The 24,492-nt window shown below is 60.5% G+C and overlaps 1 protein-coding gene across 4 annotated transcripts in view; it reads right to left on the bottom strand.

The window, feature by feature from the left end:
- Nucleotides 1-24,492, bottom strand: part of EIPR1 (EARP complex and GARP complex interacting protein 1) — a 52,800-nt gene that overhangs the window by 7,787 nt on the left and 20,521 nt on the right. For 3 of the 4 annotated variants that reach the window (XM_037528579.2, XM_037528578.2, XM_037528580.2), the window contains exons 4-5: nt 7,516-7,672; nt 698-797 (exon numbers count right to left, since the gene is read on the bottom strand). In XM_037528579.2, the coding sequence (XP_037384476.1) occupies nt 698-797; nt 7,516-7,631 (216 nt within the window). In that variant the 5' untranslated portion in view covers nt 7,632-7,672. The remainder of the gene's footprint in view (nt 1-697; nt 798-7,515; nt 7,673-24,492) is intronic. The other variant, XM_037528581.2, reaches the window with a different exon arrangement.

The following is a 24,492-nucleotide window of genomic DNA, read 5'->3' as shown; positions in this document are numbered from 1 at the left end:
AGGCCACGCGCCCCCCGCAGGAGGCCCGATCGTGCCCACGGCCCGGGGCCCCAGGGAGCGCTGGGCCGCCAGCGGGGATCCGCCAGGCCGCCGGGAGCGGGAGGCGATCACCCCAAATGTCTTCATTTTTCTCCCTAAGGTTGTTACTTTGACATGAACAAGTGCAACGGAATCGCCAGCACACCCGCAGAGCTCGTTTCACAAAGAAGTTTTTAAGGAATCAAACAAAGGCCGATGCGTTGACGCGCTCACGTCTGGAAGCAGAACCGCCCCGGGGAAGGTCCGTGTGACCTGAAACGGGCCTGGGAGCCAACGGCCTGCGGGCGAGACGGCCTCTCTGGGGGCGAGGAGACCGGCCCCTCCCAGCAGCTGCCCGCGCGGGGTCCCGGTGGCCCAGGCACAGCTGACACCTCAGGCCAAGCCGCCCGCCCGCAGGGAGCCCCAGCCCAGCGGCAGAGCCTCCTTGACGAGCGGGAGACTCGGGACAGCAGAAACGCCCGGGGGAAGCCGGGCAGGAGGGGCGCTGCCAGCTCTCAGGGTTCAGCGCAGCTCCTGGGCGTGGCCTAGGCTCAAACCCAAACGGCTTTCACCTGAGAGCGAGACGCCTGGGCCCTGTGGTTCCCGCCTCAATGCCTCACCCCTCCGCCAACGTCAGCCCTGGACGCGCAGGGGCCACGATGCGGGCCCGGTCACTCACCGAGGCCTGGCTGGAGCTCTCCTGCAGGTCCCACAGCAAGATGTGGTTGTCGGCCAGCGAGATCACCTTCTTCCCGTCTCCCGTCGGCTCCCACATGACGCTGAGGAGGAGAAGGCCCGTGTCAACAGCCGCTCGAGGAGCCCCGGGCACAGCTGGGCGCCTCAGCGTCCTCCAGAGGCCAGTGACTTCCCCGGCAGAAGCCGGCCCCGGCCACCTCTCTGCGTCCACCTGGCGCTGGGCGGTGGTGCCTGGGAGGGGTGCGAGGGTCAGGTGAGGCCTGGAGGGAGTGGCGGGCGGAGAGAGCGTTCACGCCCCTGTGAGGAGAGACGCCATCGCTCTCCTGTCTCCCCCTCAACCCGCCTCTCCCGCCGCTGGCCCTGGGGGAGACCTGAGGGGCTGCTGGGTCTGAGATGTGTCCCTGCCGTGGCCCTCCCCCAACTCCCGGAGCGGCCGAGCCGAATACAAGCCGGCAGGAGAGCGCCTGGGCCTGGAAGGGAGAAGGTCCCTAGGCTCCGGCAACTTCAGCCACGCCTCCCGCCCCGACCAGAGGCACCGGGAGCGACCAGCCGAGGTGAGGCCCTGCCGGCTCATGCCGCCAGCGAGATGGTTGCCAGTGTGGGCTCTGCCTCCCCAGGATGCCCAGAGCCCTCCGGGAGCTGAGCTCCACGCTGGTCCCCCACGCAGCGCACGAGGGCTGGGCTGTGGGGCGCCCCGGGGCTGCTGCTGCTTCCTCGGCGACACGAACCTCACTTGGGGCCACAACCCCTCCCGGCTGTTGTGCCACGACCCCTCCCGGCTCCCCGCACATCTCCACACACGGCCCCGCTTGGCCCCACCCAATGGGGACACCTGCCCCCCGACAGCCGGCGTCAAACCCAAGCACCGCTGGCCCGAGATGTCCCGATTCTGGAGCCCGCGCCTGCGAGGGCAGAGCAGAGTGGCCCAGTGGCCTGGAGCCCATGCCGGGGGCGCGTGGGGTGCTCGGACAGCTGATGGCGATCCAGGGGACACCGTGCAGGAAAGGGGGTGAAGAGCACCCACAGTCCGGGCCTGGCACGCAGGGCACGGAGCCACGGAAGCCTGACGATGCCGCAGAGGGGGCTCCCAGGCAGCCGGGGTCCGGGATATTGGGGTGCCGTGTGGCCGTTTCTGGCCACGTCCCACAGGCCCGGGCAGAGCAGTGCCCCCACCTCCCTTGTACGGATGCCAAGCCCACGTGGGGCTGCACCCCAAAGAGCCGAGTCCAAACCCTGCACCCTGAGGACACTCAGAAACGCTCGCCTTGACGTCGCCTAAACTCGCATCACTTGCGTCTCTGCCGCCAGCGAGGGCGGGAAGTGGGCCCACGAGCCCATGGAGGGCGCCCTGAGCGGATGGAAAGATCCGGCGCCACTGCAGAGGCCGTGGCTGACCACAAGGGCCGGCAGGCCTTGAGCTCGCCAGCTGCTGCCCTGGCTGAGGAAAGGGGAGGCCATCCAAAGTGACTGTCACCCGGAGGGAGAGGACGGCGTGGGCGCCAGTCGGGCCTCTGAGAAGCCCTTCACGGGGAGAGCGCGGCAGCGCCGCCCGCCCACACGGCCCTCTCGGAGCGCGGGTCTCACTCTGGCTGACGGTTTCTTCCTGGTCTAAGCCAGGCTGGGCCTGCTTCTCAGGGGAGACATGGACCCCAGGACGGCCCCCCAGAGCTCAGCCGGGCACAAGGGCAGCCACACCTGTCCTCTGGCCAGGGGAGGCCAAGGGGTAGGGCCAAGCTCGGAGGCCTCTGAAGGAGGGATTCTGGCCGGAGGCTGAAAACTTGAGGGCCTGCCCGAGGTGTGCCCACGCAGGTCTGTGGACGCTCCCACCGCAGAGGCCACGAAGGCCAGAGGAGCCACGGCCTACTCAGGGGACGGGGCAAGCCGGGCCTTGTGGCAAGTCCAAAGCTGGCCTGACGTCTCGGGATGCCAGAGCTCCAACGCCCACCAGCTCTGGTCAGCGCTCTGGCCTCCCCCACTTGGTTTTTTTTTTAAAGATTTATTTATTTATTTATTTGTACAAGCACTGGGTACAGTCAGAAGTGCAGGAAGGTGAGAGAATCCACCAGAGCCAGAGCGGGGAGCAGATCATGCAGAAGGACCGAAGTACACTGCTAAGGGGAGCAGCAGGAGGCAAGAGAAGTCTGTGTGCCATGTGGGACCCTCCTCCGGCGGCCGGGGATCGAACTGGCGCTGTAGAGGCTGTGGGCAGCTTCGCAGCCCAGTGCTCAACCGCTGCGCCACCAGGGAGGCCCTCCCCCACCTGGTTTTAACAGCAGAAAAAAAGATAACCGTGGATAAAAACTCTCACACACAGAGGTACGACCTTCAGCTTTCAAATTTTAGAATTATTTAAACTGCGAGTGTAAGTAATCACAAATAAACCTTAAACCCCAGCCTCCTGCACTATCCCAGCAGACACGCCGCTCACAGCAGAGCGGTCCTGGGGACACCGCTGGGTGGAGAGACGCGCCCCAAGCCACGCACCAACTGGGGCCTGGGAAGGACTGGCCAGCCCGTGCCAGGTTTCCAGATGCAGGAACTTCCTGAGGTAAACTGCAGCCGCATGTCACATTTTGCAATTTCCACACCGTTGTCCCCTTTCTAATACTTAATTTTAATCGTGTGTATGTGGGGAAGGGAGATTTTGACAACCATTCCCCATTTTAGCGGATTCCTTAAACCAACTTCAAAGAGAAAGACTTTTCACACGGCCATGGCCACTAGGTTGCTCCCTCCCTCAGGAAGACGCGAGGTTTTAGGCGTTCCCTGGGGCTTCTTTTAAGAGCTGATGGGCAACTTTTACAGTAAGCCAGGACCTGCGGGAGCAACTTCTGGGGTGAGTTTTAAAAATCTTACACCCAAGTACGTCCAAGTTGGGTAAAACTTAAAGCACCAACATGAAATCTCACAGAGCCTGATTAGATCCCGATGGTGACAGTCACAGCCGCTGAGAGTGACATCTCTGTTGTCAGCAATGAGGGGCCATTAAAGAGGGTCCCCGAAAATGTCCCAGAGGTTTTCTGATGCCTTTGCATGGTGTTAAGGATAACTGTGTATTTCTTTGTAACATTTATCTGAGTCAATTTCTGGTTCTATCATATTAAACTAAAAAGAACAAAAAAAGAAATGAGGGTGACTCTTTTTTCCTATACAGAATACCGTCACACACACACGCTTCATTTCCTTCCTCTCCAAACCACCCCCACTGTGTGCCCCCCCTTTCCTTGCTTCTAGTAATACTCTTAAAGGGCACACCCACTTTCCCAGGAGCTCCGACCTCAAAGAAGAGCCATTTCCCCCCAAAGCTGATTGGGCCAGCTGGTCCTGTGTGTAGCGTCATGGACCCTGACACGGCAGTGGGGAGACATCCGGGCCCTGCCAGGCTCCTGCACGCCTGGCGCATCCTACCATCAGGGCCATGGCTCAGGTGGGGCAGGCCGCCCTGGCAGAACCACCCATCCACCCCCCTCAATGCAACAGGCAGAGGGGAAACAGGGGCGTGAATTACTTTGATTCATTACAAAGACGCTGTGACACCATTAAGGGTGAGCGAGCAGCCGCTGCACCTAACGCACCCGGAGCTGGCATCGGAGACCCACACGCGGGCCAGGCACCAGTCGCCAAGCAGAGCTGAATCAGCTACGGCGTGAAGGCAGAGCCCAAGACCACTGACCCCAGGCCCATCACTTCGTCCACAAACAGAAAGCGCTGACTGAAGTAGCAAACCCACGGGAAGTAAGCTCAGAAAGGAAGCCTTATTATCTGCAAAATGAATAGCTCCCCTATAAAGCATACTTTATTTACCTTTGTCATCCAAAAGGACTAGCATCATCAATGCAAACATTCTCCAAATTTACTCTGATGAAAATGTTCATATCCCCAGCACCTGAAACAACTCCCGAATAATAGCATGATGACCATAAATGGCTCCTTCTGCTCATTCAGCTGGGAGACAATTCTTGGACGACTTGTGGCATTCTGGGGTCAGGCTGTCTAGCTGTAAATCCCATTTAGCCCACTGAAGAATGACTAAGCCTGGCTGCACTGTCCTTCCCCTCTCTGGGTCACAGATATCTGCACAAAAAGGACAGCAACAGTCACCAGTTTCTGGAATCATTGTGCAAAAAGACTAGGTGACTCAGAGGCATGCCTGGTTCACAGTCAAGGCCTGGCGTGGCTACTGTGGTTGCAATTTTTGCTTTTCTCCCACAGGAAGCGGCTGCGCTGTGCCTTGCGCTGTCCTTGGTGCCGCAGGGCAGCCCGCGCGGGGGGGGGGGGGGGGGGCTGCCGCTGTCCTTGGTGCTCGGAACACGGGCTGTACTGACAGGGCGTCTATTCGGCGCTGTCCTTGGTTCTGGCGGAGCAGACCGCGCTGCCGGGGGCTGCCGGCCGCTGTCCTTGGTGCTGAGAGCGCGGCTGCGCTGACAGGGTGTCTGCCGGGCGCTGTCCTTGGTGATGGCGGAGCGCGCTTGTGCATGCAGGGCGGCCAGCTGGGCGCTGTCCTTGGTGCTGAGAGTACAGCCCGCGCTGACAGGGCATCTGCTGCTCGCAAGGTACTGTCCTTGGTGCTGAGGGTGCAACATGTGCTGGCGGAGCGGCCTGCTGGGCGCTGTCCTTGGTGCTGAGTGTACTAACAGGGATGTCCTTGTGTGTTGGCGGTATCTTTGGTACTGACGTTACAGTCTATGGCTGGGATGCTGACTTGGTGCTGTCACTGGTGCTGAGGGTACTGTGTGTCTAACAGACCCATCGTGTGCTGCCCTTGGCACCTGGGTTCAGCCTGTATTGACAGAGCACCTGCTGTGTGCAGGCTGAGGGTACAGCCTTCCCAACATCCCCTGGAAGCAGCTCAGTCTTCACAGAAAAACACAAGAGCATGAAAGAAGACAGGGGAGTGTCAAGAGGTGACACCTGCAGTTAGCATAAAATTGGGTAAAAGGAGAGGCAACCTGGGTGAGGTGGACAATGATTCTCTTGGGAAGGACTCTAGAAGGGCATGATCTCGGGTCAAAAAGCTGAAGCTTATTAACGGGCAGCGGGAGCTAAGTGCTGCAGTGATAGAACAGTCCCCTAAGCTCAGCACGAGCCTGGGCTCCACAATGCAGACCACAGAAAAGCAGGTTCAGGGAGAATTGAAAAGCATACCACACCAACAGCATCAGCACCTTATTCTTAGTATGGACCCCAGCAAACACAGTGAGCACCGTATCCCCAGAGACCTGGCCACAGAACCCACAGAACAGCAGAGGAGCAGAATGGAGACATGATTGAGAAGCATGGTCTAGTGACTTTGAAGTGACCTGCAGCTGCCTTGGAGCAGGACAGCATGAAGACCTGACCTGTAGCCCCACGCCAGGGCTCCCTGGTCTCTGTGGGGATCTGCAGCACAACTACTGGCACCAAGTCCACGAGCACAGATCTTTAGAACCTCTTCCCACCCCCCTATTCTCCCCTAACAGAGTCCTTCCCACAGGGCTGAGCTGGCACACACTGCCCACGAGTGTGCTGATGCAGCGGTCATGACATGGGCCTGTAGGCTGCTCGGGGACAAACAGCAGCTGAGGGAGCCCCACACTGCTCCGCAGGCTGCAGCAACACCTCAAAAGGATGGGAAGTCGTATGGCGTTCCCAGGCGCTCCCTACAACCCCTATGACCAGCGGGTGTGAAACCTTCTAGGAGGAAGCAGATTGGTGATGCCGAGCAAGGCAAAGTCCCTCCTCTGAGTTCATGCCACTTTCACACCCACCAGTGGCTCTGACCCCCTCTGTACAGGCCGCATCCCCAGAGTGACTCTGCCTGCACTGTGTTGTGCTTACCTTCTCCCCTGTCCAGAGCATCTTCTGGAACAAATGTGGTGCACACATACCCAGGCACATGTACACACGCACACACACGCCTGCTGGGGAGATGTGATGGTGCTGGCACTGCAGGGCCCCTGGTGGTGCTGTTGTTCACAGAGCACTCAGCAGCCAGGAGCTGAGGTCCTGGGCACTGTGGGACTCCTCTGTGGCCTGCCTCTGCAGATGTGGGTGTGACAGCCCCGCAGGATGCCACTGGCCTGGTGGCCTGGTTATTCCCCAGCAGTCATGGACTCAACTCCCACGGTTTATAGCACAGAAGCCTCGAGAGCCACTCTCTGCAGGAACCCCTAGCTCTGCCCCGTCACTGCAGCAAGCTCCGCAGCTGGCGAAGGGACCCGGGGTCAGCCCTCAGCTCCGGCTCCAAAGGCCCCCTGCCAAGCACACCCCTCTCCCACTCCCCCAGTAAAAATGACTGACTCCTTCCTCGGGAGCCCAGGGCACACACTCTCCATGGCTCCAGCGTACCACCTGCCTTGCGTCTGGTTAGACATTTAACCTGGCAGGTCTCCCCCCGAGGCCAGGTCCCCCCACCCATCACCTTGGCGTGCCAGAACCCTGACAGGTGTGTGCAGCAGGTGATTAATAAAGGTGTTGAATTAAATTTACTCAGTAGGGTCACCGGACAGAATTGACGGTGGTTCTTTCTCACACACAGGAAAAGCAACGGGAGGATGGGGGCTGGGTGGGGCTCCGGCCTCCCCGGGCACGGCTGGCTCTGTCGGTCACCAGCACGTGGGGCGGGGCGCCGCGGTGCCCACCGCATCGCCGGGCACAGGAGGGGCGGCGCCGATGCAGACGAGGAGGAGATGGGCTTCACACGCGAGCCCAAGGTGAAGAGCTGGGGCCGGGACGGAGGACGCGGGCAGGGAGGGCGGCTGGCGCAGGCGCACTGGCGTCCAGCCGCAGGCGGCTCCCGAGTCTGAAATATGCAGAACCTACCAGGCCGAGCTGCCGCGGGCCGCGTTGTCAAGGTGACAGAGCAGCTCCAGGGTGTGCGCGGTGCTTGATGAATCGTCAGGGGACTCGTGGCTGCCTGGCTCCAGTCCCTTCGGCATCCTCCACACGGCCGCGCACGTCAGGACTCTGCTGTCTGAAGCTAAGCAACAGAGGACAGGGTCAGCGCGGCCTCCCTGGCGGGCCCCTGCGCAGCGCAACCCGGGCCTTCACCTGCTACTCGCTGCGAAACCACCATTCTCTTGTAGGAAAAAATTTAATTTCCTCAAAATCGATTTCCTTCCATGCGACAGTTCTTCAAAATGGGAGCAACGTGGGGAGGGTGCCCTGAAGCTGCCCCCCGAAGGAAGCCACTGCGGCTCAGGCTGGCCCTGCACGGGCTCCCGGGCAGCTCTGCCACAGCGACTCACCGGGCGAGGCCCCTGGCTGGATGCCCCAGGGAAGCAGTGACCCTGGGGACACCAGACCCCAGTCCAGCCCAGGGGAGGGCGTGGGGAGCGAGGGTCCTCAGGCCCAGGCCGGCACAGAGTTGTGAGGCGCGCCTGGTGCCTGGGCAGGGAGCAGCCCCTACTGCACCACCTGGGCCCAGCACCAGCTCCCACACAGCCCCACAAGCTCCTGCCGGTGGCTGCACAGCCCTCTGCAGCCTGGCTCCTCACACTCCCCTGGCACTGCTGGACGCTGCATGTGGGTAAAGAAAATAACTCACATAAAAGAACTGGGGTGATACAGTCACGGGGGGGGCACCCGCATCTGCACCTCTGCCCTTCTAAACAGTTCTTCATAAAGAAAAAGACAAATAAGACCAAAAAACAGATTTACCATTATGTGATAAAATGTAATCTTAGATTCCTAAACTAATCCTTTCGAAATCTGCTTTCCACTTAGTTCTAAACCACACATGTGCTGTCTCCTCATCCACACAGCCGTCAAAGGATGCTGATAAAACAATGGACAGGTTTCAACATTAGATCACCGATCAATGAGAAATAAAGAATATTAAAAATTGATGTGAGAACAAGAAAGCCTCGCCTCACCAGTGGGCTTTCCTGCACCAGGAGTAAGAAAAAAACAGGGGCCTGAAGTTACATTCAGAAGTGCCCGATTTCCTCTCAGTCACCAGGGCCCTCCAGATACCAGCCAGTCGCCACAGAAACGCCGCAGCGAGCACAGCGTCCCAACGCCCGCTGTCAGGTGTCGCCGCCTCGCTGCCATCTCTGCCCGTGAACAAAAGATAAAGAGAAGGATCCGGGTGTTGAGGGAGTTTTTCTGATTCCAAACTCGGGCTCATTTTTTATGCTTCACTGGGACTCTAAAAATATGGAATTGTGCTTAACAAGAATCATATGTAGCACGCACACACATAGATGCATACAGATGCATGTGTGCACACACATGTGTGTACATGTATGTACACACACGGGTGTGCACATATGATGCTAACATGTCCATGTTTAATTATGAAAATGCAGTGGATGATATATTTTCATGCACATGAAAAAAGAACCGTTTTGCTAAAATTTCCATTAGTCTTCTTGTAGAGCCTGTGAGATTGGCAATGGCATGTCTGAAAGCTAGGAGCGAGAGAGTGGGCAGCTATGGAAGTAAGAAACGAACGCCTGAGACACTCACCCAACAGAGGCAGAGATTATATAACCTTCCTAAGTGACAAGAAGCAAAACAAAACAAGAAAAATGCTAATCTGAAGAGTGATAGAAATAATAGCCTGAGAATGCAATTGTGGCTGACTGCAAAATCGGTGAAACTCACGAATGGCAGAAGGGATGTGACCATGCAAATAACTATTATAAGGGAGAAATGACTTATGGCAAATTCCCCACTGAACAAGCTCATTCTTGAAGAATTTTGTTCAGGTGTCAGGACAAGAACTCTCTTTCTGTTACTACCTACCCATCACTTCTCAGCCACGCCTATGATGATTAACCCTGAACAAGACCAAGATGGCTCCATGAACTAAAATTACCCACTCCAACAAGTGCTGCACCGCAAAGTCCATACCACTGCGCAGTAGCACCATTAATTGATGCGCCAGAGTCAAGGAACTTGACACACAGAGAAAGGAATGGAGGACATTCCAGAAAATACAGTTAACCAAATAGTCACTCATCTCAACTTTCATTCCATCCTGAAGCCTCCTAATTTTACTACACAAAGAACTCTGGGGTTCTGTTTTCTTTCTGAAAACATAAACCCATAAGGACAGAAAGAAGGGAATTAGATTCTAGAAGCCGGAAAGCAAATGGACAGTGCCAACTGACTCCTGCACAACACCGAGTCGGAAGACAGGCAGCAGGCACTGGGGAGTGGCCTCGCCGACACGCATCCAGAGGGAAGAAGTGATCACAGATGGGGTGAGTGCTTAAAAAGAAAAATTGATTGAATATTTTTTCCAAAAGCAGTGTAAGAGATGGCACAGACAACATCAGGGAGAAAGGGAACATCGTGACGGATCACACAAGCACTAAAAACACCACATGAAGATGTTATGAATGATTAAATTTCAGACAAAATGGTACAACCCCAGAAAAACCAAAAGCTAGAAGAAATAAAAGCTCAGAACAGACTTATACCTACTAAATAGAGTCTAATATAAAAATTTCCTCCGAAGAACTCATTAAGCCCAGAACACTACACCAATGAGGTTTTCCAAGCATTTAAAGGAAAATAACACCGATCACACAATTCTTCAAGAAAAGAAAAGGAACATAGGAATCCTTCCCCTGATAACAAGAAACACATTAAACAAGAAACACATTAAACGAAGGGGGAAAATCACCATTCATCCCATGAATATAGAAGTAAAAATCCCAAATAAAATATTAGCAAATGAAAACCAACAACTTATAAAAGTAACACTATGTCACTAACAAATTATGCCTATGCTAAGCATATAAGGTTATTTACCATTTGAAAATCAGACAATATAATTTATGACATTAATAAACTAAAAAAAGGTGAATATCACAAAAGATGTAAAAAAAAAGAAAATTGATACAATTCAATGCCCATTCCTGATGATACTCTCGGCAGAGCAAAAAAGAAGAAAACTTACTCTGACAGAGAAACCTACCAAGAAAAAAAGAAGCAAACAAAAGAGGAAGAATCCCGTGGTAGACACAATAGTCGGGTGAGGGTTAAATGTTTCCCCAATAAGAGGAACAAAAGGAAGACGCTTCATATTACCACTCATCAACGTTACGCCAGCACTCCTAACTACTTCAGTATGGCAAGAAAAAAACAAAAGTTTGAGGATAGGAAAAGAAGAAATAAAATGATCTTACTTGTTAATGACCGTGTGCAAAAAATTAAAAAGAAGCTAGATTGTACTATTAGAAGTAAAACCAAATTTAGAAAAATTACTGGACACAGGGATGACATGTAAAATCAATCTACAGGATGGGAAGCTATAGGTTAGCAACATAAACTTAGAAAAATTAAATTTGAAATAATATTAATAATAGCATTAACAAATCAAATATTCAATATCACAAGCTAAAAATATAAAGATTTGTAAATAACAAAACCAAAAGCCCTGCTGAGAGAAAATAAAGACCTACACAGAGAGATATACCATGTTCATGGATTGGATGTTTCAGTGTTGTAAAGACTCCATAAGTCTCAAGTTCCAGATGCCGTGGTTTTTTTTAAGTAGAAATCAAAAATCTGCTTCTGAGGGCCTAAAGTTTTCATGAAACTGTAAACCACCGAGACAGTCATGAAGAAGGACAAAATAAGTGGGTGATTTACAAATCAGGTATCGGTCTTATATTTGTACACAGATAGAAAAATGGTCCAGAGAAAGAAAATGCAGGCTAGAAATGGACCTTACAAAGAGGGCCACCCAATTCACACCAAAGATGCCACTTCACCAGGCTGGACAGAGGACAGTTTCTTCAGTAAGTGGTGTTGGGTCAATTGCACATCCACAGGAAAAATGAACTTGTATCCTGCCTCAGAACACACTCAAAATGAATTCAAGATAGACTAAAGATGAAAATGTGAAAGATAAAATGCTACAAATCTTTTCTAGAATACATAGTAGAATATCCTCACAACCTGGGGAAAAGCACTAACCATAAAGGAACACAAATATAAGAACATACTCGTTAAAACTGAGACCTTGTTTTCACAGAAGGACACCAGACTTTATCAAAATGAAAAACTTACACTCTTGGAAAGGCCCTGTTAAAAAATAAATAAATAAAGCAAAACTGGGAGGGAATATTCATAATACGTATATCTGACAAAGTGTTTGCTTCTAAACTATATAAAGAACTCTTACAATCTAATAAGACTAACAACCCAATTTTTTTAATGAGCAGAAGACTGAATGAGAAAAGAGAACACACCAGACAAGGTGCTCCCCACCGCTAGTAACTGGAGACATGCCAAATGAGATGCACTACACAACTACAAGAATGGCTAAAGTTTAGGTTTTAAAAGGTCAACAATACCAAGTGTCGGCAAAAACGCAGAGCGCCTGGACAGCTCACAGATTGCAGGAAAGAGTGGAAAATAGGACAACATTCTGGAGAACACTTTGGCAAGGGAGCAGCCACCCCAGTGACCTACCAACTCCGCTCTCAGGAGAGGCTGTCATCGGCGTGGTTGTTGACGCTGGCCCCAAATAACAGCCCTGGCCATTGATGGGGTGCAGCTGCCAGAAAGCGGGAGGCAGCAATAATCCTAAGGGCCAGCAAGGCCAGGGTGCTAGCCAAGGCAGGCCAACCGGCCTGGGTAGCACACAGGGAGGGGATACGGTATGCCTAGAAGCAGAACAGATGGGCCGCTGGCAGAGCATGGCCTGCCCGGTGCACACATGCACACGTCCTACACTCAACAGGCAACAGGGGTGAATGAGCAGGAGGCCGGGGAGGTCACCCCACTAAAAGTCACGATCCCTTACCCAGTTCCAGTCTGAGCCAGGCCCCAGGGTGAGGACCCACCCACTAGAGCAAGTACGAACTGCAGGGATGGCCAGGCTGTGCCTGGGGAGGCCCCCGCACTGCCCGCGAGCACATGTGCCATCAAGTGACCACTACTCATCGGGCGTTTCCAGGAATAAGGAACACAATCTGAGACTGAGGGTGACGGCGATCGCCAAGCGCTGACTGCGTCACCTGCATGTGACTGCATCGTCGGTGTGACTGCGTCGCCAGCGTGTGACTACGACACCTGTGCATGTGACTGCTTCACCTGCGCATGTGCTGGCCTCCACGCAGGCGTGGAAATGCTGATTGATTCAGACATGGGTACGACCCACAGGATGAAGAACAGAACCAAGCAGTGAAGAAAGGTCAAGATCGGCCAGTGGCCACGGGGAGAAGCAGGGAAAGTTCTCAAAGGAAGATGCCTTCAGGAAATTGGGTCTGGAAGAAGAGGTGCTTAGTGGATCCCAGGGGGGCCTGGGCACGTGGAAGGCTTACAAAGGCCTTTCCAAAGCAGGACTAAGGGTCCAGAGACCAGCGTAGATATGGAACCGCCCAGAGCTGAGTTTAGGATGTGGGAGGTGAACTCAAGCCCTGAGAAAAAGGGGCGGGGGGGGGGGGACAGACCAGGGTGGGTCCTGAAGGCAGGGCAGGAGTGCTGCGGGTGTGTGGCGGGTCCGCTGGTGATAAGGGGTGGGGGCTGGCAGTTCTGCCCACATCAAATGAGCAACCAATTAGTCAACAAGCACACGTGCACGCACACCTGTGCACACCCACAAGCACACATGCACAACATGACTGAGCACCACGCCTAGGAGAAAGGATCTGGGGTCAGCTGGACCAGTTGGGAGCCTTCAACGTTTATCATCAGGGCACACAGGACACAGGTAAGGCATGAGCGGGTCCAACCCCGAGGCTCCACTCAAGGAGGCGATGCCCACACCTGTGCACGCAGAGTCCTGAGGCACACCACGGCCCTGGGGTACAGCTGGCTCCGGTATGTGCTCAGAGAGGCCACAGAGAGCCCAGAGACCCACAGCATCTCGGGACTTCCTTTGAGGGAGGCACAAGGCGCATACAGTGGGGGTCTCCCCAGTTCCCCGCCCCCCAAGTCCCGCACACACAGAGAGCTATGAAGATGCTCCAGAGCCAGCAGGAGGAAGGCTGGCAGTGGGCGGAACCCCCCGGCAGAGGTCAGGACAGGCAGCAGCGGCAGCACAGCGAGCCTCACTTTGGAAACATGGGTTTGTGGAGCCCAAGAAGAAAGCTCACTGCACACCCTGGCAGAGGCTACTGCACCAGCACACGGTTCCGAAAACTGCTAGACGGAAGGAAAAAGGTGCAAGGGCGTTTCTGAGACAGAAAATTTATTTGGGTTTCCTGAAAAATCACAAAATTTCCTTTCCAGAACTTAACCTGAAAATTTGGGGGGTAACAAGTGGACCTCGAGCCCCTGACTGGGAAGCGTGAAACTAGAAATCGTCCGAGAGCAGGCTGGGGGCCGGCGCCATGACCGCGCAGAAGCACAGGCCGCAGAGGGCGCGCGGCGGCTGCGCCTCGGGTCCCAGGAATACGGTAGGAGGACGGGCGCTCCCAGCCCGAGCGGAGGAACGGGAGGGAAACGGCGAGGCACCCCCGCCATACGTGCAGACGGGCCCCACCTCCGGCAGAAGCTCAGCGGAGCCCCCAGCCGCCGGCCGCGCGGGAAGGGCGCCCGGTCTCCGACGGGGAACGCACGGCCAGCAGAGCTCGCTTCTGCCGTCTGGGGGGCTGCCCCCGAAGGGAGGGCCGGGCCGCCGGCAGACCTGGGGGCCTTCTCCAGAAACCTCGGCCCAGGGCTCCGAGCCACAGGGGGTGGGTGCCCCCTCGCTCCGCCCTGGAGGAGGCTGAGGCCAGGGGCAAAGCCTCCCCACCTCCAGGGCCCTGCGTGCCAGAGCCAGAGCGGGAGGGGAGGCGCTGCGCTCGCAGGGAAGACCCGGGCTGCGTCTTCCCGGCTCCTCTCTAGCCACGAGCTGGAGCGCCAGGCTCTTAATGAGATAAAAAGATAATCAGGGCGGATGAATGGCGGAGGCTGACTCGCCGGGGCCCCTGGAGCCTGGCTGCCAGGGATTAGCGGGCCTCGGCTTAGAGGAACTCAAAGGAGATTAGAGCCTTTGTGAGCCTGAATAGCAGCTCCAGCCGCTCTGCTAAAGGGCTGCCGGGCCCTGGCGGGGGCATAATCTGCTCCCCAGCTGGAGGGGAGGTGGCCGGAGGTGGGGGCCGGGGCTAGTTTGGCCCAGACTGAGCAGGACCAGGAGCCGACCAGGCTGCACTCCAGTCACCTGACATGCCGCGGGGGGGGGGGGGGGCCGTGGGGCCGGGAGTGCTGCTCCCAGAGGCTTTCCTGCTCCAGCTCAAAAACGTTCTGGGGGCGTCTGTAAATCACACAGCCGGCGGCAGCGCGGGGCAGCCGGTTAGGGAACAAAGGGGAGCGGCTGGCACTGAGCAGGTTCCTGTGGCACCCGGTATTTACAACTTACATGCTCCCACAGAGCCCTGCACCCCAGGCTGCTGGGTGCCTGCTGCTGGGGAGGGTGGACGGGGCAGGGCCTGCCACGCTGTCCCGAGGCCAGTGGTGCAGGGACACAGCTCAGCCAGAACACTGCCGCAGGGGCCCGAGAGGAGCAAGAGCCGGAGGCGGGACTCGCCCCCCAGCAGCCCAGAGATGCAGCCTCAGCAGAGCCTGCAGGGGCCAACAGGGTCTCGGGCCCCCTTGGGCTTTCTCATCAAGTGACGACTAACTGAGGTGTCACTGGTTTACAACACTGGTGACTTAGGGGTGCAGCTTACCCCTCACACCAGCCCACCACCCAAACCCACCGCCCACCAGCACCGGGCATGGGCCCGGCCCGGCCCTGCCCCACGCCCGCCGGCAGCCTCAGGTCTGCAGGGAATTCCAGGGGTGCTCCGCCCCTGCTCAACCTAAGTTCACAGAGGCAGTGCCCCCTGACTGTGGGGAACCCAGTCCCCCAGGACACTGCCCCAAGAACACACCACCACAGCGCAAAGGCATGGCTGTGCCGTGTGGAAAGGGAAGGTCGGACACCAGTTGTGAGGGGCTCAGCACCCCCACCCCATGTGGCCATGAGTCAGGGCACCTCAGGGAGGGTGGCGGGTCCAGCGTGGCTTCTCCCCGGCTCCTGTGGGTGGTCAGGAGGGCAATCGTGCCACAGGCAGTCCCCAGGCACACGCTCTCCGCGGACAGCACTGCCAGTGACAGGGAGGCCAGTGGGGGCACGGAGAACTGCCCGACTCCCCAAACACAACCACAGGCCGCTGTGCAGGTGGTGGCCACCCCACCACGAGGGTCAGCTGGCCCGCGGCGTGCAGGTGGGTGCGTGCTGGCTGCCCAGCAGGCAAGCCTGGGCCAAGACCACCCGTGCGCTGCTGCCAGAGGCACTGGCGACGCTGACACAGGCCAGTGTTTCTGAGCACACCAGGAGCGTGCCCAGCCTCAGGCAGCCCCAGCAGCAGGGGCAGAAGACACAGGCCTGGCCAGGACCCTCCCAACGCTGAGGCCAGCACCCCAGGCGCCTGCCCACACCAGCTCGCGGTCAATGCCTGGTGGGCATTCTGGCTCTTGCCACAGGCCCCTGCGTGGGCCGTCCGCACCTCAGCCCAGGGAGACGTGACCCCTCCGCACTCCCGGGACACCAGGGTGACCTCCACGACCCCAAGGGTGGCCTCCTGCCTGCCCAGCCTCTGCAGACCAGCCCTGAACTGGCCAGGGCCGCAGTCTGCGTCCAGTTCTCTGCAGCCAGGGGGCTGAAGCCCCTTCTCCCGGAGCAACCTCTGCTCTGGAGACTCTGCTCGGGCCCAGGACAGCAGCAGCGCCTGGACCTGGCCCTGCAAAGACTGTGTGCAGGCAGTGCTGGCAGGGACAGCCTGAGCACAGACCCAGCGGCCGCATTTCCAGGTGGGGAGACTGGAGGCAAGGCCTCTCCTCCCACGAGCCTCCCCCTGGTGTGGGCCATGGCCCCGGGGCAGTGCCCTCCGCTGCTCCAGGACCAGGGACAGCGCCCGGACCCAGCCAGCTGCCCCTTGGGCGGGGAAGGTTCACGTCCTTTGGCCCCTCTGCCTGCGTCCTGACTCTGCATCCCACTGCCCCCCGCAGCATGGGCTGTGGCTGTGCCTGCCGGCCAAGCTCGCCGCGCTGCTGTGAGGCAGCACCCGCCACGTGAGCACCCCCGAGGAAACACAGCGTGGACGGTGCCTCTGAGACACTCCGGAGGTGTCAGCGAGCGGTGCCGGCAGCTGGACGTCTACACAAAGCCCAGGTTGGAAGGGAAGGCTTGAGACGATTTCCCTCCCGGTGTGTTTACTAACATTTCCTCACAGCTACGGCCTCACACGTTCTGGGGCTCCTGGTTCTAGCAACGCAGTGAACTGCGCGCTCTGTGCAACCTGCAGGCACCCCGTGCTGTCGGGACTGAGGAGGCCGGCCAGGACACAACCAAGGCGGGACCGCGGGGACAGGGGGACGGCGGACTGCCTCCTGTCGAGTAAGGCCTGGAGGCTTCCGTGGACCAGGCCACAGACGGCAGCTCGTTCTCGCAGAGAAGGAGCCCAAGGGGACAGCCGAGGGGGCACGCCCACCTCCCGGCGCCAGCACGGATGTCTGGCCTGCGACCTGCAGCGGCCTGGGCTCACAGGCCTGGGCTGAGCCATAGCTCCGTCTGCCCAGACGCCCGCGCCAGGAATTGAACTGAAAGGAGCCCCGGGCTGCTGGCGGTGCGGGCACTTTCCAGATGGTGAGCTGCTGCCTGGCCCCTAGACAGCAGGCCCGCCGGCCACCCCCGGGAACGCCAGGCTCAGGGCGGCCAGCAGGACACAAGTGTCACTGGCCAGACCGAGCCACAGTCGGAATCCCAGTGCTTTCGGTTGCTGGAATCTCTCGCTATTTCAAAAATACAAGCTGGAATCAAAAATCCGAGCAAGCAATAAGACTACCAAAATTTTCCACAACTGTTTCAAAAAGAACCAAATAAGGTCCCTAGGAATAAAAATTTCGATGATTGAAATAAATAGCTTAGTTGGTTGGCCACGGAGCAGCAGAGTAGAAATAGCTGGCGGGGTGAGCCATTTGGAACGGAGATGTTGAGAGAGCAGCGGAGGCAGTCTCGGCACGGGCGAGGTGAAGCCTGCGGCCGGCCCCGCTCCGGGCACAGGCAGGGCCCGGACGGCTTCCGCCTTCCCGCCAGGCACAGGCAGGGCCCTGCCAGCTACCTGCAGGGGGCTTCCAGTTCCTTCTCCAGAGACAGAGAGTCTAAAACCAGAAAGTGTGGGAGATGCTTTATGGCAGCAGTTGACATAAGCAGGGGAGAGAAACGGCCCCCGCTCAGCAACAAGGCCTGGACCCCGCAGCCAGGAGGGTGGCTCCCGGGCTTCCAGCCGAACGGCCGTCCGAGGAGGCGGCCTGCATGGCCACTCGCTCCCTGCCGCCCGCCCACTTCACAGAGGCTGGCTCTGCTGCCCGCCGCAGTGCGCTTCCTCCCTTAGGGATCACAGTGCACGCGCAGCACTCGGAGAAGACAGAGGGGGCCTGTGGAGAGTCCCCGGGGTGTAGCGCCGGCATCCAGCTGGGCACGAGCCTGCCCTCCCTGAGGCTCCCGGGGTTTCTGGTGGCGTGGGTTTCCTCTCCCCTGTCCCTGAAATGAGGCTCGGCGCCCACTCAGCAGGGCAGGTGGAGCTGGCAGGATGGAGGCTGAGGGCAGAGGCGCACCCCAGCCAGCCACTGCCCAGAGGCCAGCCCTGGGTCCCAGGCTGCAGCCCAGGGGCAGGCAGAGGCCCGAGAGCACCTGCAGCAGCCAAAGCGCCAGCGACCGCGCCCCACACAGGCTGCTGGGACCACTGGCCCAGGGAGCCAACCCCGGGCAGCCCTGTGGGCAGCTGCAGGCACAGAGACAGACAGATGAGCCGGGAGCAAGCCTCCGTCTGAGCCTCACCCTGAACACTCCTCTGCAGAGCAGCAGTACATGCCCATGCCCACAGCATGCCCAAGAGGGCGCCCGGCACTGCACCCCCGGGCCCTGGCCGCTGGGCACCAGCATGCCAGCAGTGGAGAGGTCAGGGGAAGGGCAGGCGGCCTCACGCCCCATGGCGACTGCCCCGAGGCTTCCCATGTCCTCTCCTTAAGGGGGGCCAGACTCCCCCGCCCAGCCGGCCTCCGCCCACCGGCAAGTGCCCTTCCACGGCCCAGCTGAGACGGACTGGGGTCTCCAGGGGCCAGCGCTCCAGAGCAGGCCCAGCTGCAGGGACAGGGCAGGTGCCAGAGCACAGGGCGCGCAGACCCTGGCCTCGGAGCGACACTAATTTGGGAATTGGTGACATTCGTGGACGCGGTTTCCCCTGCGTGGTGGCCGGACCCGCCCCGGGAGCACCGCGAGCGCCAGCCCAGACAGGGCAGTGGCATGTCCCGGGGTCGCCGCCGGCAGGGCCGCGAGAACACCCGCGCCCGCCCGTCAGACGCGATGGACACGCCCAGCCCTCCCTGGCGTCGCCCTCACGCTCTCATGAGCTGCACCCCCTGTTGATGAGTCTGGCACCCCACAGACGGGCGGCCCCGCTGGGCAGACGCCGCTCCCGCCATTTCAGAGGCTGCTCTGCGGGCCGAGCGAGTGGCACCGGGCGCGGACCGGTCGTCCACATCTGACGAGACAGAAAATTTCGCAGCTTTATTTTGGAATCAGACTCCACACAGAATCTGGACTCGCAGGGGCTGGTCGGGGACGACAACGAGCCGACCTCGGTGTGACAACCTGCTGAGGAAGTCGCCGCGTGACGGCTGTCTCGGGAGCTGGGCACCCCGGGAGGCAGCTGGTGCGGGTCGGGGCGCCCCGCCGGCAGCTGGCAGCCTGCGTGACAGCGGTGCTTTGGGGAGCAGCCGGTAAATCGCTGCCCCTTCTCACCTTTTCAGTCCTGTCACTTGAGCTGTCCCCTGCCTGGCGCTCCAGGGCCATCTGGCTGCAAGCCCTGCGTCTCCCTGGCGACAGGGCCTGACAGCGGGTGAAGCCTGCCGGCTGGGGCTCGCCCTCCGCCCCTTCCTCGGCCCTCGTGCTTGGCCCTGCGTGGTCCCGCCCCGCCGGCTGGGGGTGCTCAGGCGCGGGGCGCCCAGCACAAGCCAAGGCCAAGCAGAGAAACTCCGTTTCCCGTGTGTTCAGGTGAGTGGGTTTTCGTGTGAATCAGCGAGAGCCACGCGCATGGCAGGGCTGCTCGCCACGGAGAGGCCAGCGCTCAGCTGGGGTGGACGCTCGGGACCCTCCGCCCGGGGCCGGCGCTGCGCACTGTCCACCTCGTGCAGAAGCGCCACAGTGGGCAGCCCAGGCAGGAGGGAGGTGACGGCCCCGGACAGGGCAGCCCCAGGGCAGCACGTTGGGCTGGCTGGGCATGCAGGGGGGCACGGTGACCAGGAAGCCAGGAGGTGGGCAGCACCAAGCCAGCTGAGCTTGGCGATGACTCGGGCTGGCCAGGGCTGGCCCTCCCAGTGCACACCCTTAGCACGAGGTCCTGCCGCAGCCCCAGGCCTGGTCCGGGGTGTGATCCTGCCCAAGGCCCAGAAAGCCCCGGGGAGGGGAGGGGGCGGCCTGCACACGGGCATTTTACACTGAGGCTGCGGAGAGAACCAGGGAGGACGGGACCCGCGTGGAGCAGGGCGTCCCAGCAAGTCAGCTGAGCCTTCTCCAGGGCTGGGGAGGAGTGGATGCCGGCCGGCCAGGCTGGGCGGTGGGCGCTGCCTGGCCTGTGACTGTCACCCGGGCAGCACCCAGGTGCCTTGAGCAGCCACGCCGGAGCTGAGGAGGCAGCTGCGCTGCTGGGAGGGAGGCGGCAGCACCAAGTGCCCAGCAGGGCCCACCCGCGGGCCGGCTGCCCAGCCTTGTGCCCAGGGGCACTGCGGCCACCCTGTCCCCACCCTCCCTCGTGCTCAACCTTGAAGCCTGAGCGCGGATGCAGCAGCCCGAGGCCGCGTCCTGGCGGGCGTGCTCTGACGGGCCGGGGCAGAGCCAGCTGGCTGCGCCACCCGTTGCCCGGGGAACAGCCACTGAAGTGTGAGCTCGTCCCGCTCGGAGGCCGCCGCGCGCCGCTGTGCGCGGGGAAGCCCAGCTGGTGCCCATTAGTGCTCGCGGTGTGCGGGGCCCGCGCCAGCTCCGGCGCCTTCTGCACACTGACCGCTCCCCCAGGCCGGCTGAGGAGCAGCCCCCCGCCGCGGAGGAGAGGGGGCGCCTGCAGTGGAGGCTCAAGGGCACCTCGCTGGCCTCGGGTGGTGCCCGCCGCTCCAAGAGCCCTGCAGCCCTGGACGCTGGCCCGTCCTGACTAAGCCTGACCGGCCCCTCACTTCACCCACAATGGCTCAAAACGCGGGGGCGGGGGGGACCTGAAGACACCAGAGTGAAGGCAAATGTGTAGCACGCCTGTGTGACCATCGTCTCTGGGGGGCTGGGGGGTGATCACGAGTCACACGCTGGCCACCCTTTCACTGGCAGCCCCCAGCTCTTCCCGTACCACGTGGCCGCAGGCCTTGTCCTGGGCGCCTCCCCCCACAGCCGGGCTGCAATCTCCCAGACAGCGGAGGGGTCACGGCGATGCAGCGGGGCAGGTGGCGCTGGCGCCCCACGCACAGGCCGTGGCCCAGGGAGCTTGTGCTGGGCAGGAAGGCGCAGTGCCCAGGGGGGCGGCCGCGCATCTGCTCTGTGCCCGGGTGCTGCCCAACGCTTGGGTGCTGGTCTGGGCAGCAAGGCGGTGCGCCCAGCCCACGGCAGCACCAGGTGCTGAGCTGGCACCTCTTCCTTCCCTCGCACTTGAGGCCCCCATTCTGCCCGGAGCCGCCCGCTGCCCTTCCCACGCCGGGTCCTGGGGCCCACGGACCCCGCCTGCCTGCACCCTGCACCCCCACCCCCGCCGGTTCTCCCCTTCTCTTTCTTCCCACCCCCCGGCACAGGGTCCCAGAACCTCCCCGCGCCCCTCCATGTGGGGAGCCGGGGAACGCCTGGGGCCGGCACACAGGTGCACGGCGGCCTCCGGGAGCCACACCTCTGCTCTGCCCCGCTCGGAGGTAGCACCGCAGCAGCCTGCAGGTGACGTGCGTGCGCGGGCACCAGCGGCAGGGGAGGCATGGAGGGGTGGGCGCGGGGACCCCCGGGCTGCGTGCAGGGACTGGGGCGTGCTTCTCCCCAAGATGACCCAGGAAACAAGATCTCCACGGAGGACAAACGCTCAGCTTGACCTGCCAGAGAGGCCTGCATGTGCACGGAGAAAGGACCCCAGCCAGGCCCTTCCGCTGCCGCTGACGACGAGCACGCAGCCCCCCTCCGCCCTGGGGCAGCCGCCTCCTGCCCACAACGTGGGGGCTGCGGTGCCCACAACGTCTGCCTCCGCCTGAGCCAGAGACCTCAGACCCAGGGTGGGGAGAGGAGCGGGGCCACAGGCCCCAGTTCTTACAAGCCTGCGGCTCCCTGGGTCTCCCCGCAGAGCCGGTGCCCCAGACCCCAGCAGGAGCGCTGGCGCCAGCATCTCAACGCCCAGCCCATGAGCAAGGGGCCTCCACCCACCCGAGGCACGCCAGCGACCCGGCCCCGCTGCGCCCTGCCCGCCACGGGAGGCATGCCCCCCTCAGCCACACGCCGGGGCACCCATGACCCTCCACCTTCCGTGGAGCTGTGCGGGCCAGGCTGGCCCGGGAGTGCGGGGAAGCCTGGGGCAGAACCCTCACTGGAAGCCCCCGGCGTGCATCCCGAGACCACATTTCCACCTTGGGAACCTGGGGAGCGCTTCTGGACGCCCTCCTAAAAGGTTGTGTGTGGGCCTCCCCTGGTGGCGCAGCGGCTGAGCGCTGGGCTGTAGGCTGCCCGCAGCCTCTGTAGCGCCGGTTCGTTCCCAGGCCGCTGGCGAAGGTCCCACAAAAAAAAATAAAATAAAAAATAAATAAAAGGCTGTGTGCTGGGGTTGGGGCCTCCTACCTCCCCCGGTGCCTGACAGGAGAACGGGCCCCGGAGCCCACAGACAATGTGCCCAGAGCCAGTGCCCTTGTGTCTATCCACCCAGGCCATGTGCACGAAGTGGGGGGCCGGCCCAACCCCGACCCCAGGGTACGCCTGGCTCCCCACGCCAGGCCTGCTGAGTGAGGACACGTGAGTTCCACGGGGACTGGGGCAGGCCAGGGTGCAGGACGGCGCTGGCTGTGCACAGGGTGGACGCACAGAGCAGGGCACTCGCTCCCTGAGGTCATGGCCGGCCAGGCTCCGTCTCTGCTAAGAGGAGGAGGAAGCTGGGCCCTCCCACAGGGACCCAGGCTGGGGGGCGTGCAGGACTCGCTCGCCACGGCTGCCCCGGCTCTGTCTTTGCCCCCCACCCCCTCCACGATGCGCCCCGGTATCTGCACTCCATGGCCCCGCCGCATCTCTTTTTCCTCTCACAAATTTGGGGGAGATCCGACCCTGGGAAATGACCGAGGAATTTAATCAGAGGAGGTAATGGCAGAGCCCCCGGGGAAAGGCTCAGCGCCCGGCGGTGGTGGCCCTGGGGTCCGTGGCTGCAGCGCTGCCGGGCTGGAAGGAAGCGCCGCCCCCGGCTGGGACGCCTGGGCCGAGGGGTGGGGGAGGCCGAGCCCAGCGGGCCGCACAGCTGTTCCACAGGGCGCTCGGCCCTGTCCCCCGCGACCTGCACGCGTGGCTTCAACTGCTAGACACAGGAGGTGCCCATGAGGGAGGGAGGCCAGCCCCGTTGCTTAGCAACGGGCTCCCCCACCTTCTCCCGAGGACGAGGCCGCCCCGCCTGGCTCTGTCCCCAAAGGACTTGAACGTCCCATGCCCTCAGCCGCTAGCTGCCAGCTGGGGGCCCCCAACACGGGGCCCCCCAACACAGGACACGCCCAGACAGGGGGCATCCCCCAGACACGGGGCGCAGCCGCCAGGGTTTGCCAGCTCACGGCCAGCCACGTGTCAGCGTGTGGCCCCTCTCCAAGGAACTGGAGACTGAATGAAAATTTCCGAAACCATGAGGGCACCCCGAAATGTGCTTCCGATCCAGGGCGCAGGTCCTCAGTCTGCCTTGAGGGCAGAGGAGGGTGCATGAGAGGCCCCAGCCGGCGGCACTGGTTTTCCACGGGAGAAGCCCAGGACAGCCTCCCACCCGCTGCCTCCCTGGCACCCACCGCCCCGGGGGCTGCCTCCCGAGGCCTCTCGTCCTCACCCCCGTCAGGCGGGCTGGGAGGACAGACCCCCGAGAGGGCACCCTCCATGACCACATCACAGCCCGGTGTCCACCGCCTGCTCCGCTTTCTGGGGTTCTAGCGGCCAGCTTTGTCTCCCCAGGCAACACCCTGCGCGCTTAGCACCCTCTTTGCTTCCACCCCCACCCCCTTCTCCCCCGGCCCCTGGGCTCACCAGTGCTGCCTCTTTCTCCACCCTGTTGTCCTCTCATCCAATCTGGGGAGCCCCAAACTCCACAACCCAGAACAGCAGCTTCAGAACACCCTTCTTTGTGTGAGGGGGCGGCGTGACCGCGGGCCCCGAGGCCCCTCCCCGGCCCAGGCAGGGACGGCCCGCTGAGAACCGCCAGCCGCCAGACCTGCTCTGGCTGAGGCCCAGGAGCACCACACACCCCGCTCACCAGCTCGGCTCCCCACACGTGGTCAGGTGTCCCCCAAAGATCACTGAGCCAAACTGGTCTTTCAGAGCACGCCGGCATCTGGCCAAGCACCAAGCAGGGCACCCTAGGCGCCCCGGAGGAAAAGCGGTGGGCGTGAGGGGGACAGTGCTGGAGCCCCGGGGGGGGTGTGCTTGACGGAGGGTACTGTGGAGCGGGACACTTGGGGTCCCTCTCACTTGGGGTCCCTCACTTGGGGTCACTTGGGGGTCCCCTCATTTGGGGTCCCTCTCACTTGGTGTCCCTCTCACTTGGGATCCCTCTCACTTGGGGTCCCCTCATTTGGGGTCCCCCTCACTTGGGGTCCGCTCATTTGGGGTCCCCTCTCGCTTCG

This window comes from Talpa occidentalis, unplaced genomic scaffold (genome assembly GCF_014898055.3).
Source record: "Talpa occidentalis isolate TD23 unplaced genomic scaffold, MPIMG_talOcc4v2.1 talOcc4.5, whole genome shotgun sequence".
In the NCBI taxonomy this organism is placed as follows: Eukaryota; Metazoa; Chordata; class Mammalia; order Eulipotyphla; family Talpidae; genus Talpa; species Talpa occidentalis.
Note: the sequence above shows the minus strand (reverse complement) of the source record. Positions and strands in the feature narration are given on the sequence as shown.